Source organism: Mastomys coucha, unplaced genomic scaffold (genome assembly GCF_008632895.1).
Source record: "Mastomys coucha isolate ucsf_1 unplaced genomic scaffold, UCSF_Mcou_1 pScaffold5, whole genome shotgun sequence".
Lineage (NCBI taxonomy): Eukaryota > Metazoa > Chordata > Mammalia > Rodentia > Muridae > Mastomys > Mastomys coucha.
In genome coordinates this window covers 2,254,601-2,281,940 of record NW_022196911.1, presented here as the reverse complement: position 1 = coordinate 2,281,940, position 27,340 = coordinate 2,254,601, and the positions used below count along the sequence as shown (strand labels likewise).

General features: G+C 39.1%; 1 protein-coding gene across 14 annotated transcripts in view; it reads left to right on the top strand.

The window, feature by feature from the left end:
• The window catches only part of Syne1 (spectrin repeat containing nuclear envelope protein 1), a 506,592-nt gene that overhangs the window by 8,710 nt on the left and 470,542 nt on the right, over window positions 1–27,340 (top strand). For 13 of the 14 annotated variants that reach the window (XM_031352591.1, XM_031352581.1, XM_031352587.1 and 10 more), the window contains exon 2: window positions 426–694. In XM_031352591.1, the coding sequence (XP_031208451.1) occupies window positions 628–694 (67 nt within the window). In that variant the 5' untranslated portion in view covers window positions 426–627. Of the gene's footprint in view, window positions 1–425; window positions 695–10,061; window positions 10,154–27,340 lie in introns of those variants that run through there. The other variant, XM_031352589.1, reaches the window with a different exon arrangement.

Genomic DNA, 27,340 nt, shown 5'->3' with positions numbered 1-27,340 from the left:
TGCTGCCAGAACAATCAGACCCCTCCATGTGCAGTCCTTGGTTGGTGGTTGAGACCCTGGGAACTCTGGGGGTACTAGTTAGTTCATATTGTTGTTTGGAGGAGCCACCTCTTAAAGGTCCCATAATCTCCCAGATAGCACTACCAACTGTGTCAGGTGCTAAATACAAGAGCCTGTGCAGGGCATTTCTCATTCTAACCACCATCGATACCATAGGAATTCTAAAGCTGGACCAGTGCTTTAACTTGTCTAGTGTTTCACATATTAGTTGTATATGTATATTATACACATCAGTTGCTCATATATTAGTTGTATATTCCTCGACAGTGAATCAGACCTAGTAGAGAAGGAGGGACATTCTCCTTTTACACTAAAGTAGATATTTGTTCACATTGTATTTTGGTTTGGTTTGGTTTGCTCTTCAGGTTCTTGAGACACTTAAGAAAAAGAGAAGAGCATGAGGTTAACAGGATTTACAGCATCTCCTCGCTGATCACCATGAGTGCCTGAGATTTGTCTGAGACTCGATGGGTGTACACAAGACTGTGGATGTTATCTGAAGCAGCATAATATTCCCCTGCACTGAGATACTTCACTTGGTGCTGGTTCCATGCTACAAGAAGGACCATGGCAACTTCCAGAGCATCTTCCAGGACCCATCGGGACATCACCAATGTGATGCAGAGGCTACAAGGTGAGCTGGAATTGCAGTTTTAAAATAGGCTCAATTTAAAAGTATCATTTTATCTCAGAATACCTTCTATTTTCTTGGTCTTGCATTCAACTTTATGGGGTTATAGCAAAGAAGTAATAGACTGGTGCCTATTATTTTAGTATTTTTTAATAAGTCCATGCTGTCTTAAGATATCCTATACTTCATGTGAAAAGATACAGCTCATTGTGATTGCATGTCTGCTTTACTGTGATTGATAGGGTCCTGATAGGGTCACCACAACAATGCTGTACAAAGAGCTGTATGTGTAATCAGAGATCCAGGTTCCCTGAGAATGTGCACAGTCAAGAGCCCTTACCTTATACTTATCAGTCTGTATTGATTTGTGACATCAGTATTAGTTGGACTTCTGTCTGGCTTATTCACTAAAACAACAGATCTGTGTTGAAAATAGGACACAGATTCCCTTCTTTCCCACCTCCACACTGAAGACTGAAAATTCTGAATGCCTTTGTTCAGCACCAGTGGTCTCAGACTTTACGCTGTACATCTTGATCTGTGTAGGTGAGACTGTTGCCTCTGACTCTATGTTTTTGCTGTGTCCCTGGGGAAAATGGTGACTCATACCATGTCCCAATGGCATCATTTATAAATGATGGAAAGGAAACCTCTAAGACCCCTATCAAAATGTGCAAAATGTTATTTTGGTCATGGAGGACTGGCCTATGAGCTTGTTAAAGGTGAAAGTCTCTAGATAAGCTAAATGCTGGCAGTAAAAGTCAGATGTGGAAATATCTGAAGGGACTCCTCGAAGGGTCAGAATACAGTCCTACTCTGTCTTCTTTATCTTGTCCTTGGTGAATGGCAGTTCTAATTACTTTGATTGGGCTTTGATTAGGAGTGAGCAAGACTGAAAGGTATTTATGCTTTGAAGTTGTTTTGTTATTTTTTTTATAAATGTTTCTTCTTGAGAAAGAAGTGGAGGAGGGAGCCAAGGTTCCATCTCCACTCCACACCTGCTTGATGTCTATGAATTTACGTGGTCTCATTTGCAAAACACAGAGCAGTCCCCAACTCCTGGACCACACCTCCTTCAGGGCTATGTTGTAAAGTTCAAGGATATAATAAATTAAATGGAATTTGTGATATAATCTACAAGAGCGGTGGTATGGTGAATTATTTAGATAGTCACAGAAGAATAATGTGTCATGTTTGTTTTTCTGACTGTTCAAATTCTTAGAGGATCGTTAATGGTTGTATACATTCAGTGCCACATAAAGCTGGTGATTTTATTGTATAATTGAGCGACTATAATTGTATAAATCATTCTTCCTTTTTGTCAATATTATAGAAAGTAAGAAGGATACCTGACAAAGTTAGAATGTTGTGGAATACTGGTATTTGGGAAGAGAACATTGGTAAGCATAGATCATCCTGCATATATAGCTGGTTGGTGGACAGGGGTGATAGATCTGCTGCAGAATGTCACCTCTAGTGGCATCAGTGCAAGAAAGAGAGGGCAGACAGTGAAAGTGATCGCCCTCTGTGTCTGCTCCCACATTGATCTGCTGGGTTAATTCTGCTGATTCAGCCACCAAAGCTCATTTTCTGTTCTCATTGTATGTCCTTACGATGCTTCTTCGCTTCCCCAGGGGTTAGTTTTTCTGGTAAAAGAGAACAATTATTTGTCAGGGGAATGTGGAAGCCTTGCTCACTCCTAGGAACTTGAAGACACATGACCAAGCTTCATAAACAGAGGACTGGCATTATTGGGCAGAAAATTAAGACAAGCAAATAAATTAATTTGAGGAGAGATGAATTTGTACTAATTTAAATAGAGCTAGATTTGCTATTTTCAAAGTTAAAAAATTCGTAAGAACATTTTCTACAACTTCCATTTTCATTGCCTAGGTGGATAACACACATTTTCTATCCCTCCTACCAGATTTTATTTGCACTTGAGTACCATGAATAACTAATAAAGAGGTTCCTTTCATCAACTTATAGCTGGCTTTACTATCTGGCTTATTTTATCTGCAGTTGCATTGTTGACTATTTTCTCTCTTAATTGGTAGTCCCAGGTCTCTGAATCGAAGTGCACACACTGATTGTGACATAATTCTGCTGCTAGTGTAGCAGTTCAATCTTTCACCTTTGCCAATATTTGTGCTTGTCTGAGGATAATGTTTTAGGCTTGCAATTCTGAATTATGCATGAGCAGTCATACTGCACTGCTGAGTTCATTCGCTCTTAAGAAAATAAATATTCTATAACTTAGCCAATCAATTTCTATATAAGCATAAAGGAAAACATGGGAAGCTGTTATAGAATATAGATGTCTAAGCACTGTAAATGGATGGAATTAGCGTATATAGTATATATGTCTGTATATATTTTGATTGCTGAGGAAGTCACATATAATAGAAGTTCCTGGGATTACTTTGGGTACACTTAAAAAAACGCTCCATGCTTTTGTTTACAGATATTTTTACAGGCAGCGACTATATTTTGAAGATTTTTCCATAGTGCCTCTCAGTCACATTTACTTAGAATATATGCTGGGTTTTCCAAGCTACTTCTCTTTTGTTTGAAAATGTAAAAATTCATGGATTTCTAGATGAATATCTCACAGATGGAATGGCATTCATGTAATCTCATAGAGCAAGTGCTAATTACCCAAACAGATAGGAATCTGCATGCTGAATCACATAGAGAAAGTAGCTTCAAAAGTGTGTAGTGTTAAGCCAGCATTGGTGGCCCCTGGAAAGCCAACATTCAGGAGGCTGGGGCAGGAAGATTGAGAATTCCAAATGAGCTAGGCTAGAAAGTTAGACCAAGTCTGAAAAATAGAAAAAAAAAAGAGTTTAAAAAAAATAGAATAATTCTTTTCATGGTCAACATTTGGTGTGTAAACTCTAGGAATAGTTTCAGAGAGGAGCAGAAGGGTCAGATTTTATTTATCCCTGTAGATGTGTCAATGGTATCTGCTAATTGGTTAGTATGTAATAATCATGGCTTTTTTCCTTCAAAGTTTTTTTTATGAGTAGCTGGGTGGTTATGGCTTACATAGTCCCAGGAGTTATTAGGCAGAGGCAGGTGCATCTTTGAGTTTGAGGCCAACCTGGTCTACAGAATGAGTTCCAGGGTGGCCAGGGCTATAGAGAGAAACCCTATCTTGAAAAAAAAACAAACAAAAAATTGTAAGTAATTTAAATCTTTGATTTCTTTAATTCCATTGAAACAAAGCATCAAAGTAACCAAACACTTGATTGAAAAGTAGAATAAAATAATCAAAAGAAAATTTTACTTTCTTGTTAATTAAAATGAGGAAATGTGAGCATAATATAGTCACTAAGGAGCTTGGTACCTTGCAACATTTCTTCAGATATTAAATTGTATCCTTTATTACTCTGACCTAATGTCCCATCTTATACAACTGATTACAAAGCAATACCCAAACCAAATTATTCTATGTAGACTGTAAGTCTACTTTAGATTCCCTATCTTTTCCTATATAAGTGTTATGTGACAATATCCCAAACTGAAACAGACTTGAGTCATTCCTCTATATTTTGTAAAGTCATCGTTAAGTGGATATTTGATAACAAAAGCAATGGCTGGTGACATCTTAAATGATGAAATTAAGATAAAATAGGTTAAGGTGTTTAAATGCAAAGAAAGAAACCATTTACATTGGACACCAATTTATCCACCCTTTTAAAAAATTCATAACTAGTTTTCAATTATAAGAAGGTCTTGAATGTAAAAAACCCACATCTTTCTCAAAAGAGTAATTATATTTTGTTGCCATTTAGATATGTGGGTTGTTTGGGGATTGTGATGTTGGGTGAGCATATTTGTTTGTCCACATTACTTTCACAAGTACTAAAGTGTCTATATTCATATAATGCTCTGTCCTGAAGTCTTCCCTTTTATAGAACTATTTGATCTATCCTGCTATATGAAGGCCATGGGCCTTCAAGGTCTCTACTGATCTACTGAACACTGACTATCAAAATAGAAAAAAAAAAGTTTAATTTCAAGTGTTGTTATGGTGGCTAGTCAAACAGAAATCAAATCAAATCATAATTTATTTGTGTGTAAACAAATCTTATACAGGGTATGGATATACTTTATCACACTTGAGATAGTTTAAATGTTTTCAGTGTCCTCAGCCTATAGAATAACTCATCCCAAATATATCTTATGCCTCTATATGAATTATTGTCAATAGACTACTTTAAACTTCTTACCCACAACAAAAATAGGTCTCCCTGTCCTAACATATTTAACAACCTGTTGTTTTAGATCACTTATACATCCTATGCTTCAGCCATGCCCTGAAGGTATGCTGACTCTCTGTAGCCCCAGATATGAGTTCAGCTCAGAGCTCCAGAGCCTTGGCTACCTTCAAAGCCCAACTTTAACACAAATGTGTCCAGGAAGATTTCTCATCAATATGATAAGAAATTCTTACTCCTTGCTCTTATCTCCTCTAGCACATAAGAACACCATGGTACCAGTATGGTTCACTGCCTTGCAATTTTGAAAGTATGGGCAGAATAACCGATGATTTTGCCAATACAGTAGAAGATGCTTCAGGAGAAAGGCAGGCAAATGGGTTCTCTGGTTTTTTATTTTAATTTTTTCATTCTGAAAGCTCATGTTGGACATCTTATAGTTTAGAGGCCTCTGACATTTCCCAGGAAGGAGCTGAGTACATATGACCATGCACTATAGAAGACATGGCTAGAGAAAATGCTTGGAGAGAGAGAGACAGAGAGAGGGGGGGAGGGAGAGAGAGAGAGAGAGGGAGAGAGAGAGAGGGAAAGAGAGAGAGAGAGAGAGAGAGAGAGAGAGAGAGAGAGAGAGAGAGAGAGAGAGAGAGAGAGAGAGAGAGTGATTAAAAATATAGAGTTCACTGACATTAGCCAGGGAATGTGGTTAGGTGGGAAAGAAAAAATGGTTCAATAGTAGCACATTTAAGATTTTGGAGGTAGAGGATAAGGGTTCAACAAGGGAGACTGAAATGCCACAGCCAGTTTTGAAGGAAGGCAAGAGATGGGAGATGGGAGATAAGGAAGCCAAGGGGATGTGTCAGAGAGGAAGTAATTGATGGTGCTTAATGTCACTGATGTTTATGTCTGTCCCCTTCTGAAAATTCACTACATAAAAGTCTGTATGTTTTGCATACAGGCCCAAGAATGTAAAAGTGTTTCAAGATCCTCAGAAGCTGTTGAATAAGAGAAATTCCTTAAGCTCTTATTAAATATAATTGTACACTTTATGTAGTGCTAAGGCAGAATTGGGAGCCAAGATCTAGTTTCTCTTAACCGATCACTAGGCAGTCTTCAGTTCTTATAGAGTGTGGTTTCCTGCCTAGACCTAACATGGTCCTCTTGAGATCAGGGCTACTATTGATGTTTTTCAGATGCCTGAATGGGACTGTCACATTTTTCCTACATCTGTCCTATACATCCCCCTTTTATAAATCCTCACTTGCCCTTCTTATTTTTCTAGATTATTTTCACATATTGTTATGGAGTTGGTGACTTTGCTTTAGAATTTAATTAGAATCCATCATTGTTTATTTGGCTCCTCCACAGCCAGCTTTATAGACAAGGAGAGAATGTATGACATCATGTGCCTTTGAAATATCTGATATTCCGTCTGAGCTACAGGAATTCCCCTCCCCAGAAGCAATGTCACTGAATTGACAGAACTCTGTTTGTAGCTTGGGTAGCTCTATCAGTCATTATGGAGGTAGCACTTTTAAGCCTGCCTGTCATGGGTCTGACCTGAACCTTGGGTTGTCCTCTGTATGATGGACAAAGACCCCCAAAGGTGACCATAGACTTTAGATTTTCAAAAAATGTATAATATAAAGGATTAGCTAGCTATAAAGAGAAAAAAGACTTTCAATTTCTCATGTTAGATCTTTTATATGCTTTATGAGACTTAAAAAACAATAAAAAATTACCCCCAGGGTGTTGTCTCCTCTTTTCTTTCAGACTGGGGTTTATGAAGAATTAAACATCTTTTTCCTGTGTATATTCACATCTAAATACAAACATATCTTTTCCCCATTTTTGAATGGTAGCCCATAGTTCAAGCAATTACTGCTTGTAGGTATTTAATTAAACATGCACTATTTTATTTTAAATAGTTGAGAAATTATGGTAGGAATATAGACAAGAAATGGAAAAGAGGGTGAAGCTAGGCCAACATTATGGTTTTGTTTTTTCAAATAAATAAATAGAAACATAAAAGAAGTTGCTGACATCCGAGGCATATTCTGCATCTGATAATCTCTGTATGGCCTTGGTCTATGTATGAAAGTATTGGGGTGTAGTGAGGTTTGCTTAACTATTTTGAAAGTGGTTTCTATTGTAACTTGTGCATGTGCTTTTTTTTCCCTTCCCCTATTGTTCACAGTGACCTCTTGGATTAAAAACAATTCCTTCCTCTTCTGATATGAATCTTTCATGTTTACTAAACACTGGTCTCCACCCACATAAAGAAGAGTATTTACCTTGAATTCTGTATTTACCCCCATTCTTTTGCTTCCTCTTATATCACAGGACTCACCAACATTGTTCACATGACATTTGAGCCCCTCTTATCTTCTTATTCTTTCTTGCTGTGTTAGCCTGTTCACTGACTTGGGAAAAATCCTGCGATTTGCAGCATGTATCTCTGTTGGTTCTGCTGTTGGTTTTGTTCATGGCTGTATATGCTCTTACACATTGTGAGCCACAGCATTAATTTTGCTGAGAACTTCTCTAATCACACATTTGCAGGTGGCATCTCTAGACCCTCTGCATTTTCTAGACTTCTCCCATAGAATCACATTTGATTCAGATTCAAGTGAGATGGAAGTATACTGCTTAGAAAGTCAGTACAAAAGAGGAACTCGGACAGTCCTACCAGAGCCAGGGAGCTTGGCTAGGCTTTACCCTGGATACTGTAACAATAGATAGTTTTCAGCTCAATTCCATTCTGTTCCATTCCTTTTTTGAAAGCCTAGACTAGTTCTCTGTAAGCCCCAAGGTCTACTTATCATGATAAAACAGATCCTCATCATCTGGTCCTCCTCATCACCTACCTGCATGATTGTTCATTGTTGTGTACTAGGATGCTTCAGTTCTAGGTCCTTTCTAGTCTAGAAACTCACTTGTTTTATCATATCATTCTTCTTCCCAATCAATCTTTCTTTCCTGAGCTTCAAGGCTCAACTCAAACATCCCTCAGGAAGTAGAAATACTGGGCATGGCCAGTCAGAATAAGACATTCTCTTTTTATGTTCTACTTTAAACAACTTTTACATTAAAGCATCTAATACACTAGTCTGTATGGCCTTTTCCTTTATCTATGTTTGTTTAGAATTTTAGAAACTCCAGAGTAGATGGCTCAACTTTTCAGACAAATTTTGACCACAAATATGTTGTTTATTGAGGGCTTGAGTTGAACTGAATTGAATTAAAAACAAATACTTTGTGGATATCCATTGAACCCAGATCCTTTCAATACAGGCATAAAACAGCTCAGAGAACCTATGTTTTGGGAAAATAGCTCAGAGCACCCATGCTTCAGGCACAGCAAGCCCAGCAGTGAGAAGACAATTATCTTAGAACTGGTTAATAGAGATACATATGATGAAAGGTAAATATGATTTGATGAATGCATAAGTTTCCACAAAAATGGATAGGAATAATTGTACAAATTTAGCAAGTGAAAAAACTATCTAAATTATTTTCTTGTGTGTGTTTTTATTCAGAGTTGAGGATTACTTGTTTTTTTGTTGTTTTTTCTTTTTATTTATTATTGTCATAACTAAGCTTGTCTTGAAATTGCGGTGATCATCTTATCTAGCTTTCTGAAAATGTCTTGCTCTTATAAAGCACAGCTTCCTACTTCTACATATGATATCCTGGTTACTTAGGTGGGAAGTGAACTTAAAAATTATGGCTTGATATCTTGATTTGAGGAAGAGTGAATAAAGTTCTAGGGCTATGAACTGATAAGCCAATGTACCTACAGCTATTAACAAGGTTCTAGTGTCAGAGGAACTGTAAGAAAATAAGATGTCCGTACAGTAGTGCATACTGCTTTGAGGTTACATAGTTGCTAGTGACCTTGGGGTCTTCAAAGATGGCAGACAAATCTAGTAATGCAATTTTCAGGGTCTAGACCAGTAGTTCTCAACATTCTTAATTCTGTGACCCATTCTTCATGCTATGATGACCCACAGCCATAAAATTATTTTTGTTGCACTCCATAACAGTAATTTTACTAGTGTCATGAATCATAGTATAAATATATGATATGCAAGATATTTTATGTGGCCCCTGTGGAGTCACAGCCTATAGGTTGAGAACTGCTGGTCTAGAAGTAAAAGGCAAACATGGATCTTCTCTGTTCAATTGCTAAGACCAACTTCATATGTAGTATAGCACAAGTTTGTGTGAGGTGCATAGATGCAGGTTACTGTTGTGGAACTCAGCTTGTCCACCAATGAAGTCAGCCCTGGGAGATGATGCTCTATAGGACTTGTGACCCTGGAGACTTTAGGCTGTCCAAAGCAAAGAGGTAAAAATATGAGGAGGAGAGATGAACTATAAAGAGCTGCTTAGATCTATGTATTTCAAAAGTGCAACTTCAATTGGTTTTGTATGAAAAGGAAACGACAGGACTGTCTCTCAGCTTTGTCTCAGCTCATGGCTGAACGCACAGCTTCTTCTTGAACAAGGTGAGCTAAACTCACCAAGGGTTAAACAATTCCTGGGATTATTGAAGGCCTTATCTTTCTGTGTACAAAATGACCTACCATAAAAGTAAATTCAGGATCACATAGTCAGTCAAAAATTACCATTGTCTTTTTTTAGAAAAAAAAAATTAAATATTATTGTTTATATTGTTTCATACCCAAAATATTTAGGTTATATTCAATGACCATGATAAATTATTATAAAGCATCAATTATTTTTATTTGTAGACATATATAGATGAATTATATCCCTTTTATTAGTTCCTAAATTAGTAATTAATCAATTTTGTAACAATTGAATATTAAAAAAATACATTGGGTAGAGGGTATAGCTCAGCTGATAGAGTCCTGGCCCAGCATGAAGGAAGCCCTGGGCTTGGCCCCAGCTTTACATAAACTGTGCAGGGTAGCCAATGGCTGTGATCTCAGCACTCAGGAAGTAGGAGCGGGTAGCCAATGGCTGTGATCTCAGCACTCAGGAAGTAGGAGCGGGTAGCCAATGCCTGTGATCTCAGCACTCAGGAAGTAGGAGCGGGTAGCCAATGCCTGTGATCTCAGCACTCAGGAAGTAGGAGCGGGTAGCCAATGCCTGTGATCTCAGCACTCAGGAAGTAGGAGCAGGAGAGTTAAGAGGTGAAGGTCATCTTCAGCTACATAGAACATTCCAGGCCATCTTGAGGCACATGACATCTTGTGTCAAAAAAAAGGGGGAGGTTGGTAATTCTTTTTCTTTTTCTGACTTTATCTCATTTAGCAAAGTTGTGAAAAATTCCTATGGAGTACATGACTCTCGAATTTTCAGATCAAAAGGCAAGGAAATATGTAGTTGAGGAATTCTTGGCAAGTTCATAGTTCTCGAACAGTATTAAGGAGATACCCTGGAGTTACTCTATATCATGAACCAGTGTTTTGGCTGATTCATTTGCATCGTGATTGAAGGTTCCCGCTTAACAGGAATCATGGCGTTTTCAGACTGCAATACATGCTCCTTAACACCTGCTTGATTTGATGAGCTCATTCTACGAAATACTTGCATCCTGCTTGTGTGATAACTTCTTTTTAAAATAGTTGCTAATCCTGTGATCCTTTTCAAACAAAGAAGGAGTGCCAGTTCTGGTGTATTTTAAAAATTTATGTATTTTCTTCTTTTTTTATTTTGTGCTTTTAAATAGAATCTCAGAGTTCGTAGTTTAGTGGTTTTATGCTTGAGATGAAAATAACTGATTTCTAGAGAAGTGAATTGGGTAACTAAGGCCATTACTGGGTGTTAAAGCATGTCAGCCTCCATGTATATTTGGGGGTCACAGTCTTCATAGAAGCATTCCTTAGTGCCCTGTAGACTTCTTCACAGGCTTATGATGATGGTAGTAACGACATCATACCCTTTTTTAGTATAATACATATTTGAAATGGGATATGACTCCTGTGGTCATAACTACTCAGGAGGCTGGGGGAGGGGGTCACTTGAGCTTACAGATTTGAATCAAGAGTAAGGCAGACAGCAAGACCTTAGGGGTTGAGCTATTTTATTAAAAAACAAACTTTGAGCATTCAGCCTGATTTATAAATATGATGGGCACTTTATTTTTAAAATTACTTGGAGGCCACCACTGAAATGCAGTTGTTTTGAGGGGTATACCATCTCATAATTTGGAGAGGTAAAGAGTAGCTTGTCTCACTCTCATGTTGTAAAGATAAATAGTTTAGATTTCTGAGACTGCCTAAGGCAAAGCCATGTATTCAGTTAAGGAAAATAAAACTAGAACCTAGACATTCTGTTTCTATAGTTACAAAATTGCCAATGATCATAATTACATACTTTTCTTTAAGAAAAACATCCTGTTTAGCTTTTGAATGTTAATTATTTTAATATCCAGTTTCCTACCAAAACATTTAGGTCAAACAGATTAATCGTGATGATAAACGAGCAAGAACTCTTTCTGTTTCCAAATACATTTGTGCTAATTATACAGTTTAAAAGCAAGAATGGTAGTGTGGGTTTCATTTTTGTAAAGTTATGAACTTTACGCATCGTACTAATTTTCCGTCACTATGCAGAAATACCTGGGAATAGTAACATTTTAGAGAGGAAAGGTTTGTTTGGGCTCACAGTTGGCGAAATTCCACTACAAGATCAAGTAGCCCCATTACTGAGGGACTCTGATGAGGGTGGTGGCACATATGGTTATGCTACGACCAGACACCAAAAAGAAATGGGACTGACTAGGCTCCTACGATGACAACTGAGGACATACTCTCATGTCACAGAAACCTTCCAAACGCCCATATTCTATGAGATCAACATCTCTCCCAGGGATGCTACCCAAGACCAAACCTGCAAACACAGGGGCATTTGGAGGCCAAGCAACCTCCATGTAGCTAGCAATTAGGAAATATCCCAGACACTTTAGGACACAGCCAGTACCTTTATAAGGACTTGTTCACCTGATGTGGTTGGTTGGTTGGTTGGTTGGTTTCATTTACATTTTTTTAAAATATAGCTCAACCTAGCTTGTTTTGAACTCATGATGTCTCTGCTTTAGCCTTGCCAGGGCTGAGATTATAGAACTTTACCATAATTCAGCCGCACCTAGCATCTTTTTCAACTTGCAAAATATGGCAAATGTTTCCTAAATATATATTTACATTGTATGTGTATGTGTGTGTATGTGTGTGTGCATGCACACATGCAAAAGCATGTACCACAGAATACATGTGGAAGTTAGAGGACAAATTTTAGGGGTCAGTTTTCTCTTCCCACCCCATGGATCCTGGTGGCCAGCCTTGGATGTAATTGTCTTTACTGTTGACCCATCTTTCCAGCCTCCTGGACACTAACTGAGATTGGTCACCTCATCTCATTCACTGCATGCCCTTAAAGGTTACCAGAAGTGGAATAGAGGTAGAAGTTGAGACAGATCAAGATTATGAGATAGAGAGTGAAGAGATCAAATCTTTAACTTATATCAGTTTATAAATACAGGTTTCAGTAGGGCTGCACAAAGTGAGACGTTTCCTTAAAGCTCCCACTGATTCACTTTGCCACTTGAAGTAGTTATTAAGTATTGTCTTGAGTTTAACAAGCACCTCTCCCCTGGAAGGCTTTGCTCTGTGTCTGATTCATTTCTTTCTGCCTGTGTCATCTTGGCTTATAAAATGCAGCTATGTAAGGCTGTCTAACAGTTTCCCTGCTTTACAGCACATATGGAAAAGCCTCGGTGTTTGTAATTCCATCCAACCCTGGTATTCCAACTCTGACACTGCTAGCTGTGTCCTGCTCCCTCAGGACCTTGGCTACTAGGGAGATTGTAACTACAATTTGCTTTTGAGAAGTCTCCCCCAAAGGTGTTATATGCAAGGGTCAGAGGACTTCTGGAATCTGGTCCAAGATCCTTCTGGGTTCAGTGTGTCTCTAGCCTGTGCTGGACTCATCTCCTCTGTAGGTCCTGGCTCTTCCTATTTTAACTCTCATGCCAGGTTTTAGGAACTAGGCCACAGTCTGACAGAACTGCCAATGAGCTCCTTTCCTATTACACACCAGATGGCCACAGGGTTGAAGGCACCAAGCTGGCTTCTTCCCCCCAAGCCCTGCCAAGCCATAGACTGTGAATGTGGAGGAGGAAGGCTGCTCACTTCCTTCCCTGTGGCATAACATGGGATATTTATACTACAGATTTGTAATGGTAGCCTCATCTTTATTATGTAGGAGAATGCTGGCTTTTAGTCCATGTGTACAGCCTTTGAGAATAACAATTAGTAAGTACTACTTATAGTATTTACCTTTTGACTTGGGAAGATATGAGCTACTAAATAGCATGCTTTGCTATTCTATTTTTAAACAAGATAGTACAGTACTAAGTATTATTATACAACATATTTCATTGTAGGAAGGAATGATTTTTTAAAACTTACAAAAATGTCAATCTTTAGTCACATCTATGAAAATAAATTTGAGGATCTGTACTTAGAAAAGTGAAATTGTTTCTATGTTTCACAGGCTACAGGTGGCTTTCTTCCTGGAAGGCTATCTTCAGAGTTTTAATGGGGAATGGCTTTAAATGGCTTAGTTGTTGATATTCAAAACTGGAGTGTTTTAGTGGAAACACCAACAGAGCCTAAGTAGCTACTAAGGAGACCGAATGTAATTCTCAGCAAAGCCACTTTGTAACCGGCCACTCATTAATGCAAGCCTTTAGATGTTTGATAAATATAACTATTTCCTGTTATCCAAAATAGCTCCTGATGTGGGTCAGATTATTGGTGCAGAACATAGCCACACCTACTGCTTCAGGGACAACCAGTACTCTGCAATGCCACTTAGCTGTCCTTTATGATTTAAGAGGGGAAATGAATCCATTAAAAAAGAAAAACCAGACATTTCTTTTAACTCAAATTTCTTAGGATCCAATCAACATAGAAGATAGTAGTATAAAAAAGTGATAAATGTTCCCATTCCCACTACAATATGACTAGATGCAAAGACAGGTGAATATATTTTGTTGAATATTGTCTCTAATGTTTATGTATAAAAATTAATTTATGGTATGAATCCTACTTTATAGTCTGGGGCATTTGTAGCAAGCAACACTTATACACAACTTCATGAATCCATAAATATAAATGTATATTATCCTTAAGTAACTGAATATTGAATGCATTCTATATAGCGCCTTGATTTCAACTGTGTTCACTATGATAAATGAGTCTGGCCATCTCAACATATTTTCTTTCTGATTTAAATTTTTCTTTAAGAAATATATTTTTATACTTTTTGAGAATTAGTTGTATAATCACATCAGCAGCTAAGTAAGACTCCAACATCATGGTAGCTCATCCATGGTAATGCTAGTGGTTTAAAAACACCATTATTGTGAACTGATTTCCCATCAGGTCCCCAACCCTTTCCCTCAAGTGTTCAGACTACAAACCCAGAAGCACAGAGCCTCCAGTCATCAGGGCCTAACCTCAGGCAAGGGCTAAAGGGAAACCTTGCTAAGATCTGAAACTTCGTCTTCTTCTCTTCAGACTGAATCCTCTGTGTCTGAGGTCAGGACCCGCTAGCATATCATTTAAAACACGCAAATACAGTTCAACAGGATATGGTATTACCACTCATAATAACATAAAGCTGAATTTAGTTGTTAATGCAAAATACAGCGCCCAGATCAAGATACAGAGGTGAAAATGGCCCCTAACTACTGCGCGCTATACAGGCAAGTGAAGTAAATGGCTTTAATTTTCTGGCCCCGGAGTTACCCAGACATCTCCACATCCTGCCACCTCAGCTCCCAGCCCTTCTGAAAATGTTAGAAGTTATATGGAGCCTTGAATAGACAGAGAAAGATGCTGACACCACTTCTTACTTCTGGCAAGCATATCATAGTTTAAAAGATTTATTAATTTATATTTTATGTGCATGAGTATTTTGCCCACACATCTGTAAGTGTATCCTTACATGGAGACCGGAAGAGGGCTCAGATTCCTTGAAACTGAGCTACTGTGTGGGTACTGAGCTCCAAACCTGTATCCTCTGCAAGAGCAGCAATAGTGGCCAAGCAGTCTCTCCAGCCCCACATGTAATCATTTTGTTGTCAGACTCCTTATTTTAGCCTGAAGTCCACAGATGTATCCACCACGGTTGAACTTCTACCCAAGGAGGGTTCTCATAAGAGGCATTACTAAATGTAACAACTCCAAAAGCTGCAGGCAATGACTTGCTATCCTTTTTATGAAGTTTCAAGGTATTCCTTGTGCCTCCAGTTTGAACCTCTTTATTTTCTCCTTAGCTAACCACAGAAACACCTCCCACTTGACATCTTCATCCTTTGAGAAAATAAGGCACTTACATCTTACTCTATTATCCATCTCCCCCATCTCCCCTGTCTCCCCACTCTCCCTAGTCTCCCTCATCTCCTGCCACAGATAGTCTTGTTTGTTTCTACTTTCCCTAGTACACGTCTCAACATCATTTCTCTTTTGTTTTGTTTTGTTTTTCGAGACAGGGTTTCTCTGTGTAGCCCTGGCTGCCCTGGAACTCACTCTGTAGACCAGGCTGACCTCGATCGAACTCAGAAATCTGCCTGCCTCTGCCTCCCAAGTGCTGGGATTAAAGGTGCACGCCACCACTGCCCGATTCAACATCATTTCTCATCATTAGCCCCAGCCTCAGTTGTTAGTCAGTCCCCTTTCCCCCCGTTATTTATAAAGTGCACTCATCCCATGCTTAAGGCTGAAATCCAGGTCAGTGAGCTTCAGTTTCTTTAATTAAATTGGGATTCTATCTACCTACATCTTTTTCTGTTCATGGGTCTGACCCCTGTCACCATCCTCCACTGCTGTTCTCTAGAGGCAGGCATCAAATGCTCATCTTCTTTATACTGTCGGCAAGTAATTCCCTGGTGAGTTTCTATCGAGATTCCTACTTTCGACAGGAACGGCTTTATCTATCTTGGAGTATATTCTTAGCATATACCCTGTCCTTACTTGACTGAGCAAGGCTTCCTCACTCCTGACAATGGCAAAGCAATGGTATTATTCTCATTTCCACATATCTGGGATGTTATCTGAGATTTGGAAGTTGATCTGTCTCCCCAAGTTGCCCAGCTTTAAGCCTACAGCAATAAGACAATGTAATATACGGGAAGAATCAACAGGATTTCTGCATATATGGACTCCCAGAGACTGAGGCAGCAGGCACAGGGCCTGCTGGCTCAGTCTAGACCAGATGGGGCCCCAGAGCTGCAAGGAGAAATAGACAGATGCCTTTATCCCTAATCCAGAAGCAATTTCTGATTGATAACCACTTGCAAATGAAAATTTAGTTTCTTCCAAGAAAGTCTTACTGGGGAAACTACTCTTAAGGGTAGGCCCCATGCTCAGCAGTAAATGCCAACAGAAACTAAACACTATGGCATCTTTAGAGATTCGTGTCTCATAATGAAAGATCTCATAATGTCTCATCATTCCTTGGCTCTTCTGTTTTTTCTTTTTTAAAAATGTTTTATTGTATTTTTATCTATAATAAATTATTTTATATTAATACAATATATAATAGAATATATGTAGAATATATATAATATACATATATATTCTACTTTAGTTTTACCCTGAAGGTTCTTTGTATATGTATTACAGCTTTAAGTCTAGTGTTTTGATGGGTCCAGTGTGTGCCAGTGAGTGAGGTCTCTCTCTTTTGTACCTTCTCTTGGGGTTTTTCCTTCTGTTTGCTTTGCCTAATTCTGATGTGTTAGTTTGTATTTGTGTCTTCTTATTTTATTATTGTCCCATAGAAGCCTACTTACTTTCTAATAAGAAACAGAAAGGGGGTGGATTCAGATGGGAGGGAATGGGAAGGGGAGCTGGGAGGGATATGTGAAGGGGAAATCATAATCAGGATGTATTACATGAGGAAAAAAATGATTTTCAATAAAAGAAAAAATATGTGGGAAGACTCACAGTGCGAGTTTCCCCAAGAAAAGGGGGGAGGTGGAGAGATGGCTTTGCAGTTAAGAGCACTGGATTGCTATTCCCTAGGGCCTGAGTTCAACTCCCTCCACAGGTGGTTCATAGCCATCTATAATTCAAGTCACAGGGGAGATCCAACCCTCTCCTCTGGCCTCCCTGGGTACCAGGCATGTGAATGGGACACAGACATATATTCAGGCAAAGCACTGGTACATATAAAAATAAATACATATAAAAAGATGAAAACAATTTGCTCCTTTAGTTCTTTAGTGAGATTTTTTTACCATAGCTGTATTTAAGTGAGAGGTTTTAATCTCATCACACATAGATGTATTTTTGGCATATTTGGAACTTTCCAGAGTCCTTTTTCTTCTATGAAATGAAGATCCATTAAAAGAAAAATGTTTCTGCAGCCTCCTCAATTCTTTCACATTTACATTGGCTTTCAGGGACAATGTAGAGACTCTGTGTCAGTGTCAGAAAGAACAGGGACTCTAAATAACAGAAATTGGAGCTGAAAATTGTCTGACTTCCTTAGAGTGATTCTCAACCTATTCATCACAACTCTTTCACAGGAGTCACCTGAGACCATCAGAAAACATAGGTATTTACATTACAATTCATTTATAGTTGGTAGCAAAGCAGTTATGAAGTAGTAATGAAGATAATTTTTTGGTCGGGGGAGGTCTCCACAACACGAGGCACTGTCTCAAAGGGCTTCAGTGTAGCTGCAGCATTAAGAATGTTGAGAACCACAGCAAACACGGAGGGCTGATTCTCATCAGATATCCTTTTGCTTCTCTTTTGCATATTGTCTGAGAGCATCTCTACTGTGGGCATCAAAAGTTACCATAGCTACTATCCAGGCAGGACCACTTTTGATATCCTGCTTTAAATTCTCAACACACAGTAAAAGAGATGACATGAAAAGGTTTTTGGTTCTTTTTCTATAGAAATGTTTACAAACATAATCATCACCATTTACCACCCACCAGAACAAAACCACTTCTTTTTGTATGGTACATTTTTAGACTCCCATTGTCTAGCAGGAAATAATGCAAAAGGAAAATTGGGAGCTGATTCCTTCTTGCCTGAGCAGTGTCACCTGCTCCTTGGGGACTCTAAGCCTGGTGTCTTGCTTTGTTATCTCTCCAATGGCTTTTTCCACATCAGAACTATTCTCTGCCTGTCAAACTGTTAATCTTTATTACTATATGTGACGTCTTAGGACTCCTTAGCTGATACTACAGCTCAGAAAATGCTTAGTCTTAGCCAACATTATTGGTGTGCCTGGCTTTTTGTTAGCAAAACAGAAAGTGCAAGGAGATTTGGGACTTGTCTCAATCCCCACATTATTTTTGCTTCAATCTGCTCAGCCACCTGCTCTTTCACCTATCCACGAATTTAATACTCAAGTATCAACTTGTAGCCCCTTTGCTGAACACTGTGCTGCCAAGCTTTTTTTTTTAAAAAAGAAACTTAAGCATCGTTTTGAAAATGCTTAGTTTAATATGAGTCATTGATTTCTGTAGTCAGTAGAAGATACAGTGATGTACGGGAAATGGTATCCTAGAATAAGCTCAATTCAAATAGGTCTAGATAATAGATTCTACCTATCACTGAACTGCAATGGGTTGTAGTTACACGTGGCTGTGGAGATGGATACAGTTGGTAAAACACTGACTGTATAAGTGTGAGAATCAGAGTTCAGATCTCCAGCATCCACATAAAAAGCCAGGTTTATGCCTGTAACCCACTGCTGGCCAAGTGGAGGCAGGTAGATCCCTGAAGCTGGCCAAGTGGAGGCAGGCAGATCCCTGAAGCTGGCCAAGTGGAGGCAGGCAGATCCCTGAAGCTGGCTGAGAAGCCAGTCACAGTCCAGGCTCAGTGAGAGATCTTGTCTCAAAAGATGAGATGGATAGTGATGAGGATGACACCTTTTGACTTTGGCCTACACACACACACACACCCACTTATAGAGAAAGAGTGAGTGAGAGAGAGAGAGAGAGAGAGAGAGAGAGAGAGAGAGAGAGAGAGATACACATATAGAGAAATCTAATTTAATTTGATAAATGATCAGATTTGTAATTAGTGGTTTACAGCTTTTTGGTGAAGGAATTGACCAAGTCTCATGTAGCTTTCTGCAATATATTCATTTCCACTTGACAATCACTGATCTACCTGGCTAGTTAGCTCTAATTGTCAACTAGCCACAACCTAGAATCACATGGGAAGAGAGTCTCAAAGACAGGCTGTTTATATTGTGTTGCATTGTGGGCTTATCTGTTGGGGATTGTGCTGATCAAGTGAACTGATATGAGAATCCCCATCCCAATGGTGGGTGTCCCATTCCCTATGCAGAGGTTTTTGAGCTCCTGAAATCAAGCTGAGCACAAAAAAAGCAAGCCTGCTTGTGTCTGTTTTCCCCTCCATTTGACTCTGGATGTGTTGTGACTAACTGTTTGAAGGTCCTTCCTTGAACTATAACCTGGAATTGTGGACTGAAATAAACCCCTGCCTCCTACAAGTTAAGTTGCTCTTTGTCATATAGTATTTTGTCACAGCAAAAGAAATGAAACCAGAACCCTGGCATAGTAGATAAAACATGTCCAGAGCACAAAGTCCAAGAATCTTGATTGTTTGCCATGGTTCCTTAGGGAATGAAAGACATTTTTAGTTCTTTGATCTGGTGCTATTAGGGAGGTTGGATTTCTCAGTTTGTCCAGTGAGGGAAGTAGGGGGAGGTCTAAAAAGCCCTGTGGGAGGGTGATAACCCAATACCATCAGATAAGGAGGTCCAACTAGGACTGCAGAAAAGCATTCTTCCCGTGTTCTGAGAGCATCTGAAAGCAGCCTGTGGCCATGTTTTCCTTGGCAGTTGAGGATAGCCATAATTAGCTAGAGGGTGGTAAAAATGTGAGGCACCCACAGAGCTTGCATTTAGGGAGATATAGCTGTTTAGCATGGTGACTCTCCCTTCCTGTGCGTTTTTATTATTGAAGTTATTTTTTTTTTGAGGTTATTTTTTAACCTAGTAAATTTGCTTTGGTTGTGTTGTTTACTTAGCTTCTATGAAGGGTCAAGATTAAACCCAGATGTTCTCTCCTTTTTTTCTTTTTTTTTATTTGATTATTGTAGAAGACTTGGAAGAGACCTATGACCTTTTACAAAAGAGAATGGCCTCACTTGGATTTGTTGTCAGGCCCCTGTCTCTGGGATGTGGGTCCACAGCAGTAAGATGTAGGGGGATAAGGATTGATGATGAGGAACACCATCAGTGATGTTATATATCTCTCCGATTGGCCCCCTGATGACCTATCAGATAGAGAGATCAGAAAGTGAATGTGTGTTCTCAAGTCTCTGATGCTAGACCCACCTGGTCTCCTTCCTGTAGAAGAAGAAAAGGCTAGCCCAGACTTTTGGAGGCCGAGAGGGTTGTTCTTGGTGCTGAGTAATGACTAATTTCATGCTGTCTCTTTCTTTTGTGCTCTACAAATAGAACATGCTTTAATTAATCTAGAAAGTTAAGACTGTACCCTGCTTACATCGGGTTATGTTGAAATCTCTAGAACCAAAACCATTTTTACCATAAGAAAGATTGTTAATAGATGTTGTTAATTCTGGGTTCCAGGAGGAGCTCAGAGATGGGTTTAATTAAATCATTTAAAGAATCATTTCAATATTTTAGTATGTATGTGAATCCACACATACTGATCTTTTCCTTCCATCACTCTCGGGAAATCATCCATTCTGTTTAAATGCAGTGAGAAGTCCATTTATCTGTGTCTGCTACATCAATGCCCTGATTCTGGTTCTACAGCCAAATTAGATGGAGTTCATGGGTCAATTTCTAGCCTCAGCAATATGAAGACAATAGGGCTGGGAAGACGGCTCAGTTCATAAAGTGCTTTCCTTATAGGAATGACAACCTGAGGTCAGATCCCTAGAACTTACAAAAAATAAAAATAAAATAAAAAAGCAAAGCAAAGCACGGCTTGTTAGCCCAGAAATGGGAAGCTCGGAGGCAGATACAGGGGCATCCCTCTCTGGCTCTCTGGCCAACCCGCCTAGCTCAATAGGTGAACCTGCAGGTCAGTAAGAGACCCCCATCTCAAACAAAAGGATGAATCCATTTGAAGAAAGATGGTTGTGATTTCTCTCTGGTCCCCTTATGTACGTATCCACACATGTGTACATGCCCCAAACACATAAATATGCATACACATGCAAAAGAAAATATAAAAAAGGTGTATATGGATCACGATAATATTAAAAGCAAATGGTATGCCATTGTTGTTTTAAAGAGAAAGAAGGGGCGTTTTATTCAGAGAACGAGCTTTCATCCAACTATAATACTGTATATTAAAGCAGCACTTTGAAAGCTTTTCATATAACATAGCTATGCTTATAATAGTTACAACAAAAGATAATATTCTTCACGCGAAGCTCTTTCCTCAGGTGGAGACCCTTGACAGTTAGGGTAAATGCACATAGTCTTTGGAGTTTTTATGCCTGCACTAACTCAGAACACGGCACATATCTGGACCACTGAGCTCCCTGTCCAGTTAAACAGACATCTGTCTAAGCTTTCATACCACGTGGCCGAGAGGAAATTGTTTTAGGAATTTCAGTTACTATATTATGTCTGTCTTTCTGTTTAATACTTCAAAATGAACTTCCCATGTGTGCTTAGTGGGAATACAGCTTGGTTTTAAATCTTGAGGGTCTGTTGGTTTACTAAGATAGCCAGACCTTTCCATAACAATGACAAGATCTTCATGTCATTAAAAATACCTGCAGATATGGGTTTTTTTTTGGGGGGGGGCAGTATTTTGAGGCAGGGTTTCTCTGTGTAGTTCTGGCTGTCCTGGAATTCACTCTGTAGATCAGGCTGGACTTGAACTCAGAGATCCACCTGCCTTTGCCTTTAAAGGCATACACCTGGCTAAAAAAAAAAAAAAAAAAAAAATCTGTGCTTTAAGAAGAGAGTAAATGGTTTTGTTTGTTTGTTTTTCCCCCACAAATCTGATGCTCACATTTCCCCCCACATATATGGAGACACTCAGGTTCCTGGCACAGGGTGAGTTTTAGTTTGTACCATTTCTGAGCCATCACAGAGCTCCAGTGTTTTGTGACATAAGCCAAGCTCCAAAGTGGACAAGAAAGTCTGTACACCAGACTATCTGATCCAGCCAGAAGAGAAGAGAATAGATTTGTTCTGCATCACTTTTAGTCACTGTTTTATGACTGTCAGGGCCAAAATGACGAAAGTCAAGTGCCTCACACAATCATGTTTTCTGAATCCTTTCCTTTGCCTGTGCTTATAAATAACACTTATGTAACTAAATGGAGCATTCCATTCTCTGCGTGTAGTGGAAGTTTCAGAGGTGAACATGAACATAATAGATGTGGACTAGAGAGAAAACTAGAACAATACACATTTTAATTTATCTTATATCTTATTTTAAATATATTTAAACTTTTAAAAAAAATGAGATAAGGTCTCTTGTATCTCAGCCCGTCTTGACCTTGGATTCCTTATCCTCCTGCCTTTATTACCCAAGTAATGGGAAGATGTGAGTCACCAGACCCAGTTTAAAAGGTACCAGAGGATCAAAGTTATCTTTTGTGTATGCTAGGCAAGCATGCCACCAACCAAGCTCACTCCCCTAGTCCACAGGACTCTTAAACATGCTTAAAACTAAAAAGAATAAAACACAGAACCGATCACATGGAATTAGGTATATACCAATCATTATTCTCTTCAAAGAAAGCTCCATACAGGTCAAAGAGGGATGCTGTTTCAAGATCCTCCTTTGGAACAAGCACACTGTTGGAAGATAAGTCAAGGATTAGTAAAGAAGCACATTGGATCAGCCTCTGCCCTCAGCTCGCCACCAAAGGTGGTTCTCATTAGGGAAGCTGGCTTGATGTTTCGAGTCATTACTATGTACAAGTAAATGGGAAGCCAATATGTCCAGTCAATTAACTGGGCTGTAAGTGTCTGAAGCATAAAACTGTAGAATCTTAGATTGGGGTGGAAAGCATGTCCCCCAACAACAGAACCTTTCCAAAGCACCATGAGTTGAATTTTAATGCCTCGTTAGAGCCTGACCTCTGCTTAGCTGCCAGTATCACCTGGTATAAGTTCACAGAGCTGCCACAGTGGGCAGATCCAGTGCCAACTGCATTTTCCTGCAGTAGCTCTGTTGACAGACTTCTGTTCATGTGTTTCCAAATTTGGGGAAGAGTATATAGATTCTGGCAAGGCAGTTTGGAATAGTTAGCAGCAGCATTTTGGGGCATTATAATGAAAACAGCACACGTTGCTCATTTAGTCACACACCAACTGTTTATTAAGCTTTTCCAATGTTACTCAATATGGGGTTGTCATAAGAGGCCTGTTTGAAGGTAACGTACTGTCCGAGGCTTGAATGAGAATTCCTTGGAAGAACTTTGTATACAAGAGCTTAGAGAAAGGAATGGTCTAGATTGACACAGGGTATGGTAGGGGGTAGTTTTAATGGACAATTGAAAAATACTTTACAACAAGTTTTCTGAAAAGTTCCACAATTTAAATAACCTCTCGTTTACAGTAAATGGAATCTTTTGTATCATCAAACACAACATGTTCTCCAGGGGTTTTATGAATTTATTGGGTATCAGGTTTATATGACTTTCACTCTAATCTATCTCTCAAAAGAAGGAGCATCACAAGGAGGCTCTTCACATGTCTTAGACAGAGATCTTTATCTTTCTTGCTTCTTGGCTGTGTCTTACTTTATCCCATTGGGTTACTAAAACTCTGACCAGGGTCTGACCACACTTGGTTAATAGGTGACCCTGGGCTGGCTGCTCAGCACTGCTCCTTAATAGATGTATACTCCCTCTTATCTGGCATCTACTCTGTGTATGAAATGGTTCCAACGCTGCACACCAACAGAATGATAATTATGGTTTTCTGGTAAATTACATTTCAATAAAATGGAATATACAGTAGATTTCCTAGAACTTATGCTTCAGGCAATGATTCTTCACTTTACCTCTCTAGAATCCAAGTAAATAAGATCCATTGAACAAAACGGGGTTAGTGAAGAGTGAATAGTTTCCTAATCTGAAATATTGGGTGCCTGAAAAGGCTGACTGGTTCTTTAATAAAGATACCAAACACACAACTAATAATACAGTTGTCCTTTGGCATCTGTAGCGGATTGCTTCCAGCTCCCCATGCACACACTTTAATTTGCAGATCATGAAGTCAAACTACAACACCTAATGTACACAATCCCATAATATCTGCATACAACTATGCAGATCTTCCTGTATACTTTGAATTACCCTCAGATTACTTGTAAGACCTTGTGAAATGCCAATGCTGTGTGACTAGTGGTTGTACCACATTGCTTAGGGAATAATAACAAGAATAAATAATATGTGTCCATTACAGATGCAACCCCATACACATAATTGTGGCAGTATATTTGATCACACTGTGAACATCTGATTGTGTTGTTTACTGGAAAAAACCTTTTTCTAGTTGTGGTGTAGTTCAGCCTTAGCACACAGTTTTAATCCCTCTGACTGGAATACCCACCCTTAGTATTAATCCCTTTTAATCACAAACAATGAAGGTAAAGTTAGTTTGTAGAAGTAAGCACCTGTGTTTGAAAGTGATGTCTAATTGAGTGGCAGACAAAGTGACAAATCAGAGAAAGATTTGACAGAATAGGATACATCCAACTCTCACAAGAACAGAGAGGAAAGAGATGTTACTTAAGAGAGAACAGTGCAGGGAGAGAGGGCAGTTTTACTAGGATAGTTGTACAGAGATAGATTGCAGAGAGAGAACAAACTAGACACAAAGATAGAACAGGCCAGAGAATGAAGAAGAGCTACAAGATTAGAACATATTGCCAAAGCTAGTATGAGGCCAAGAGGAGCAACTCAGGAGAAACCAAGAGAAGCCAGATTGAATCAGAGTGGAGAGAAGTTTTGAGCAGAACAGCTGAGTTCATTCAGAAAGAACAAGAAAGGGTGAGCTCATTCATCAGCAAGTCTCAGAGGCTGAAAACATTCTAAGTCTAGATGAGATTGTACAGAGGCTAGAAGCTTCCAGGACTAGGCCTAGGCTAGCAGCTGGAGGCAGTGAGCCACTGAGATGACAATTAAATCAGGAGAATAAAAGATAACATTTATACAAAACCACATGATACAAGTCAGCAATGATTGAATGGTGTTGATCAATGATTGATTGAACCTCTTCATATGGATCTCACAGAACCAAAGGGCTGTCTATGGAAGGCTTGACATGAGAGAGACTTCTAAAGAGAGACTTCTAGAGGCTTCTAGATTCTCCATGTGACAGTGACAAGGACATTCCATATAAATAAACTGAGATAGAGGACACACTGCAAGGGCTGAGTGAATGGGACTGTCTCTGGCATGCCTGTACCACATCTAGCCAGGAGCCTAAGCAATAAGGCAGGAGTAAGAAACACCAAAAAGTACCTCGGGAAAGATCTCTGCCACTCAGTTAACAGGGAGACAGAACACATGTTAGCATTCTGGGATGGGAAGTTAGAAACAGAATCACGTTGACAAAAGTATTCTTCGCCTACAGCAAAGCCAGTGAGCTTTGTCTTTTTCAATAAGGGAAGAAAACAAAAACAAAACCAGAATGATTTCAGAACACACAGGAGGGTTGTGAAATTTTGGTTAAACAAACTTATATTTTGCCTTTTGTGAAATATACAAAAACATTTAAGTCTGACAGCAAGTGTACACTGTACTATGCTGGATGTTTCAGAAGAAGATAGATTTCATCTCTGGGGTTTTTCAGGTACCTTAAGTAGTTTGTTCACAAAAATAATCACCTTTTACAAAGTTACTAGGAATAAGAAATAAGTGTTAAAGGAAACTAGTCCCTTTGCTCTATTAATTGAAGGATGTATCTACATACTCGACAGTGTGCACAAACGAGTAAGCCAACAGATGGAGGCAATCTGACAGAGATATGCTACAAACAATGCTTCTACCAAACTGCTAAACTGTCCACTTTCCATCTGAGCTGATGTTTCAAGTGGACATCATAACTTATGTTTGTTGAGGATGCCCTAGCAGATCATCATCACAGGCTTCCTTCCACATCTCTGAATGTCCCTCAGCAATGGTGACATGTGAATAGGATTTTTGTTTCACTCAAAGTGTCAGACACTGGGGCTGGTGAGATACTCAGTGAGTGAAGAGTTTGATACACAACTGTGAGCCCCTGAACTTGATCTCTAGGCCCATAGTAAAAAGCTGGACCTGGTGGCACTTGCTTGTAACCAGAGTTGGGAAGGAAGAGGCAGGGGAATGCCTATGAAAGGCTCAGTAGTCAATCTAGCTGAATCAACAAGAGTCCCAGGTCGAAGTGACAGACTCTTATCTCAAAAAATAAGGTTTAGAGCTCCTAGGGTTGACCTCTGGCCTCCACACACAAGTACACACATGTGCCCATATACTTCATAAACATGTGCACCCATAAATACAATCACATACATTCCTTTATTATGTAAGTAAATAAACACAAACTATCAAATATTAATGGTGAAATGAACAGATGCATAAAAAGGTCACTATAGACTTCTTGGACTAAAAACAAAACACAAAACACAAAACACAAAACACAAAACACTTATCCAGTACTACTTTTGTGCCTGTTAGCATTGTAGTTGATTGACCTATATCTCTCTGTTTTTTGGAAATTATTTTCTAATAAGAGGATGAAGGATTTTTCACTTTAATCAATTTACTAAAGCTACCACAGAAAATAAAACTGTAAATTTAACAGGATCATAATAAATGCCCTGGTATACAATAATTTTTAGGTTATTAGTTTTCTTCCAAGATAAACAAATCTATTAATAGGTTGTTTCTTTATTCTGTATGTCTCCCATAATCCTATGAAATGGCTCAAAATGCCTATAATCTCTCCTAAAAGGACTGAAATGCACACATCTGAATCTCCATAATTTCCTGGTTTTGATCTTGTAGTCTCTCTCCTATCCCAATAGCTCCTAGTTTGCTATGTGGCTGTACAGGGTTATGATGGCCTGAGGATGCTTTGGGGTCAGGATGCCTCCCAGGGGTCCAGGGGGATGAATCCTTTACACATCAGTGGTCCCATCTTTAGTGCACACCAGTGGTCCCACTTGTCTTTTGTAGATGAAGAATAGGGAAGAAGGGAGGAAAGTGAGTCATCTCAGAAACATCTTTAAAAATCTTCGTGTTTCTTTGTCCATACTTCATTATCAGAGCTGCAGAAGGAGGAAACCAGGCATGTGTTTCAAAACAACTTATCTGCAAAGTCTTTTACAACCACTCCCCTCCTTTCCTCTCTTCCTTCTCTCCCTCCCCTCCCCCTCTTTCTCCGCTGTCTCCCTCCCTCCCTTCCC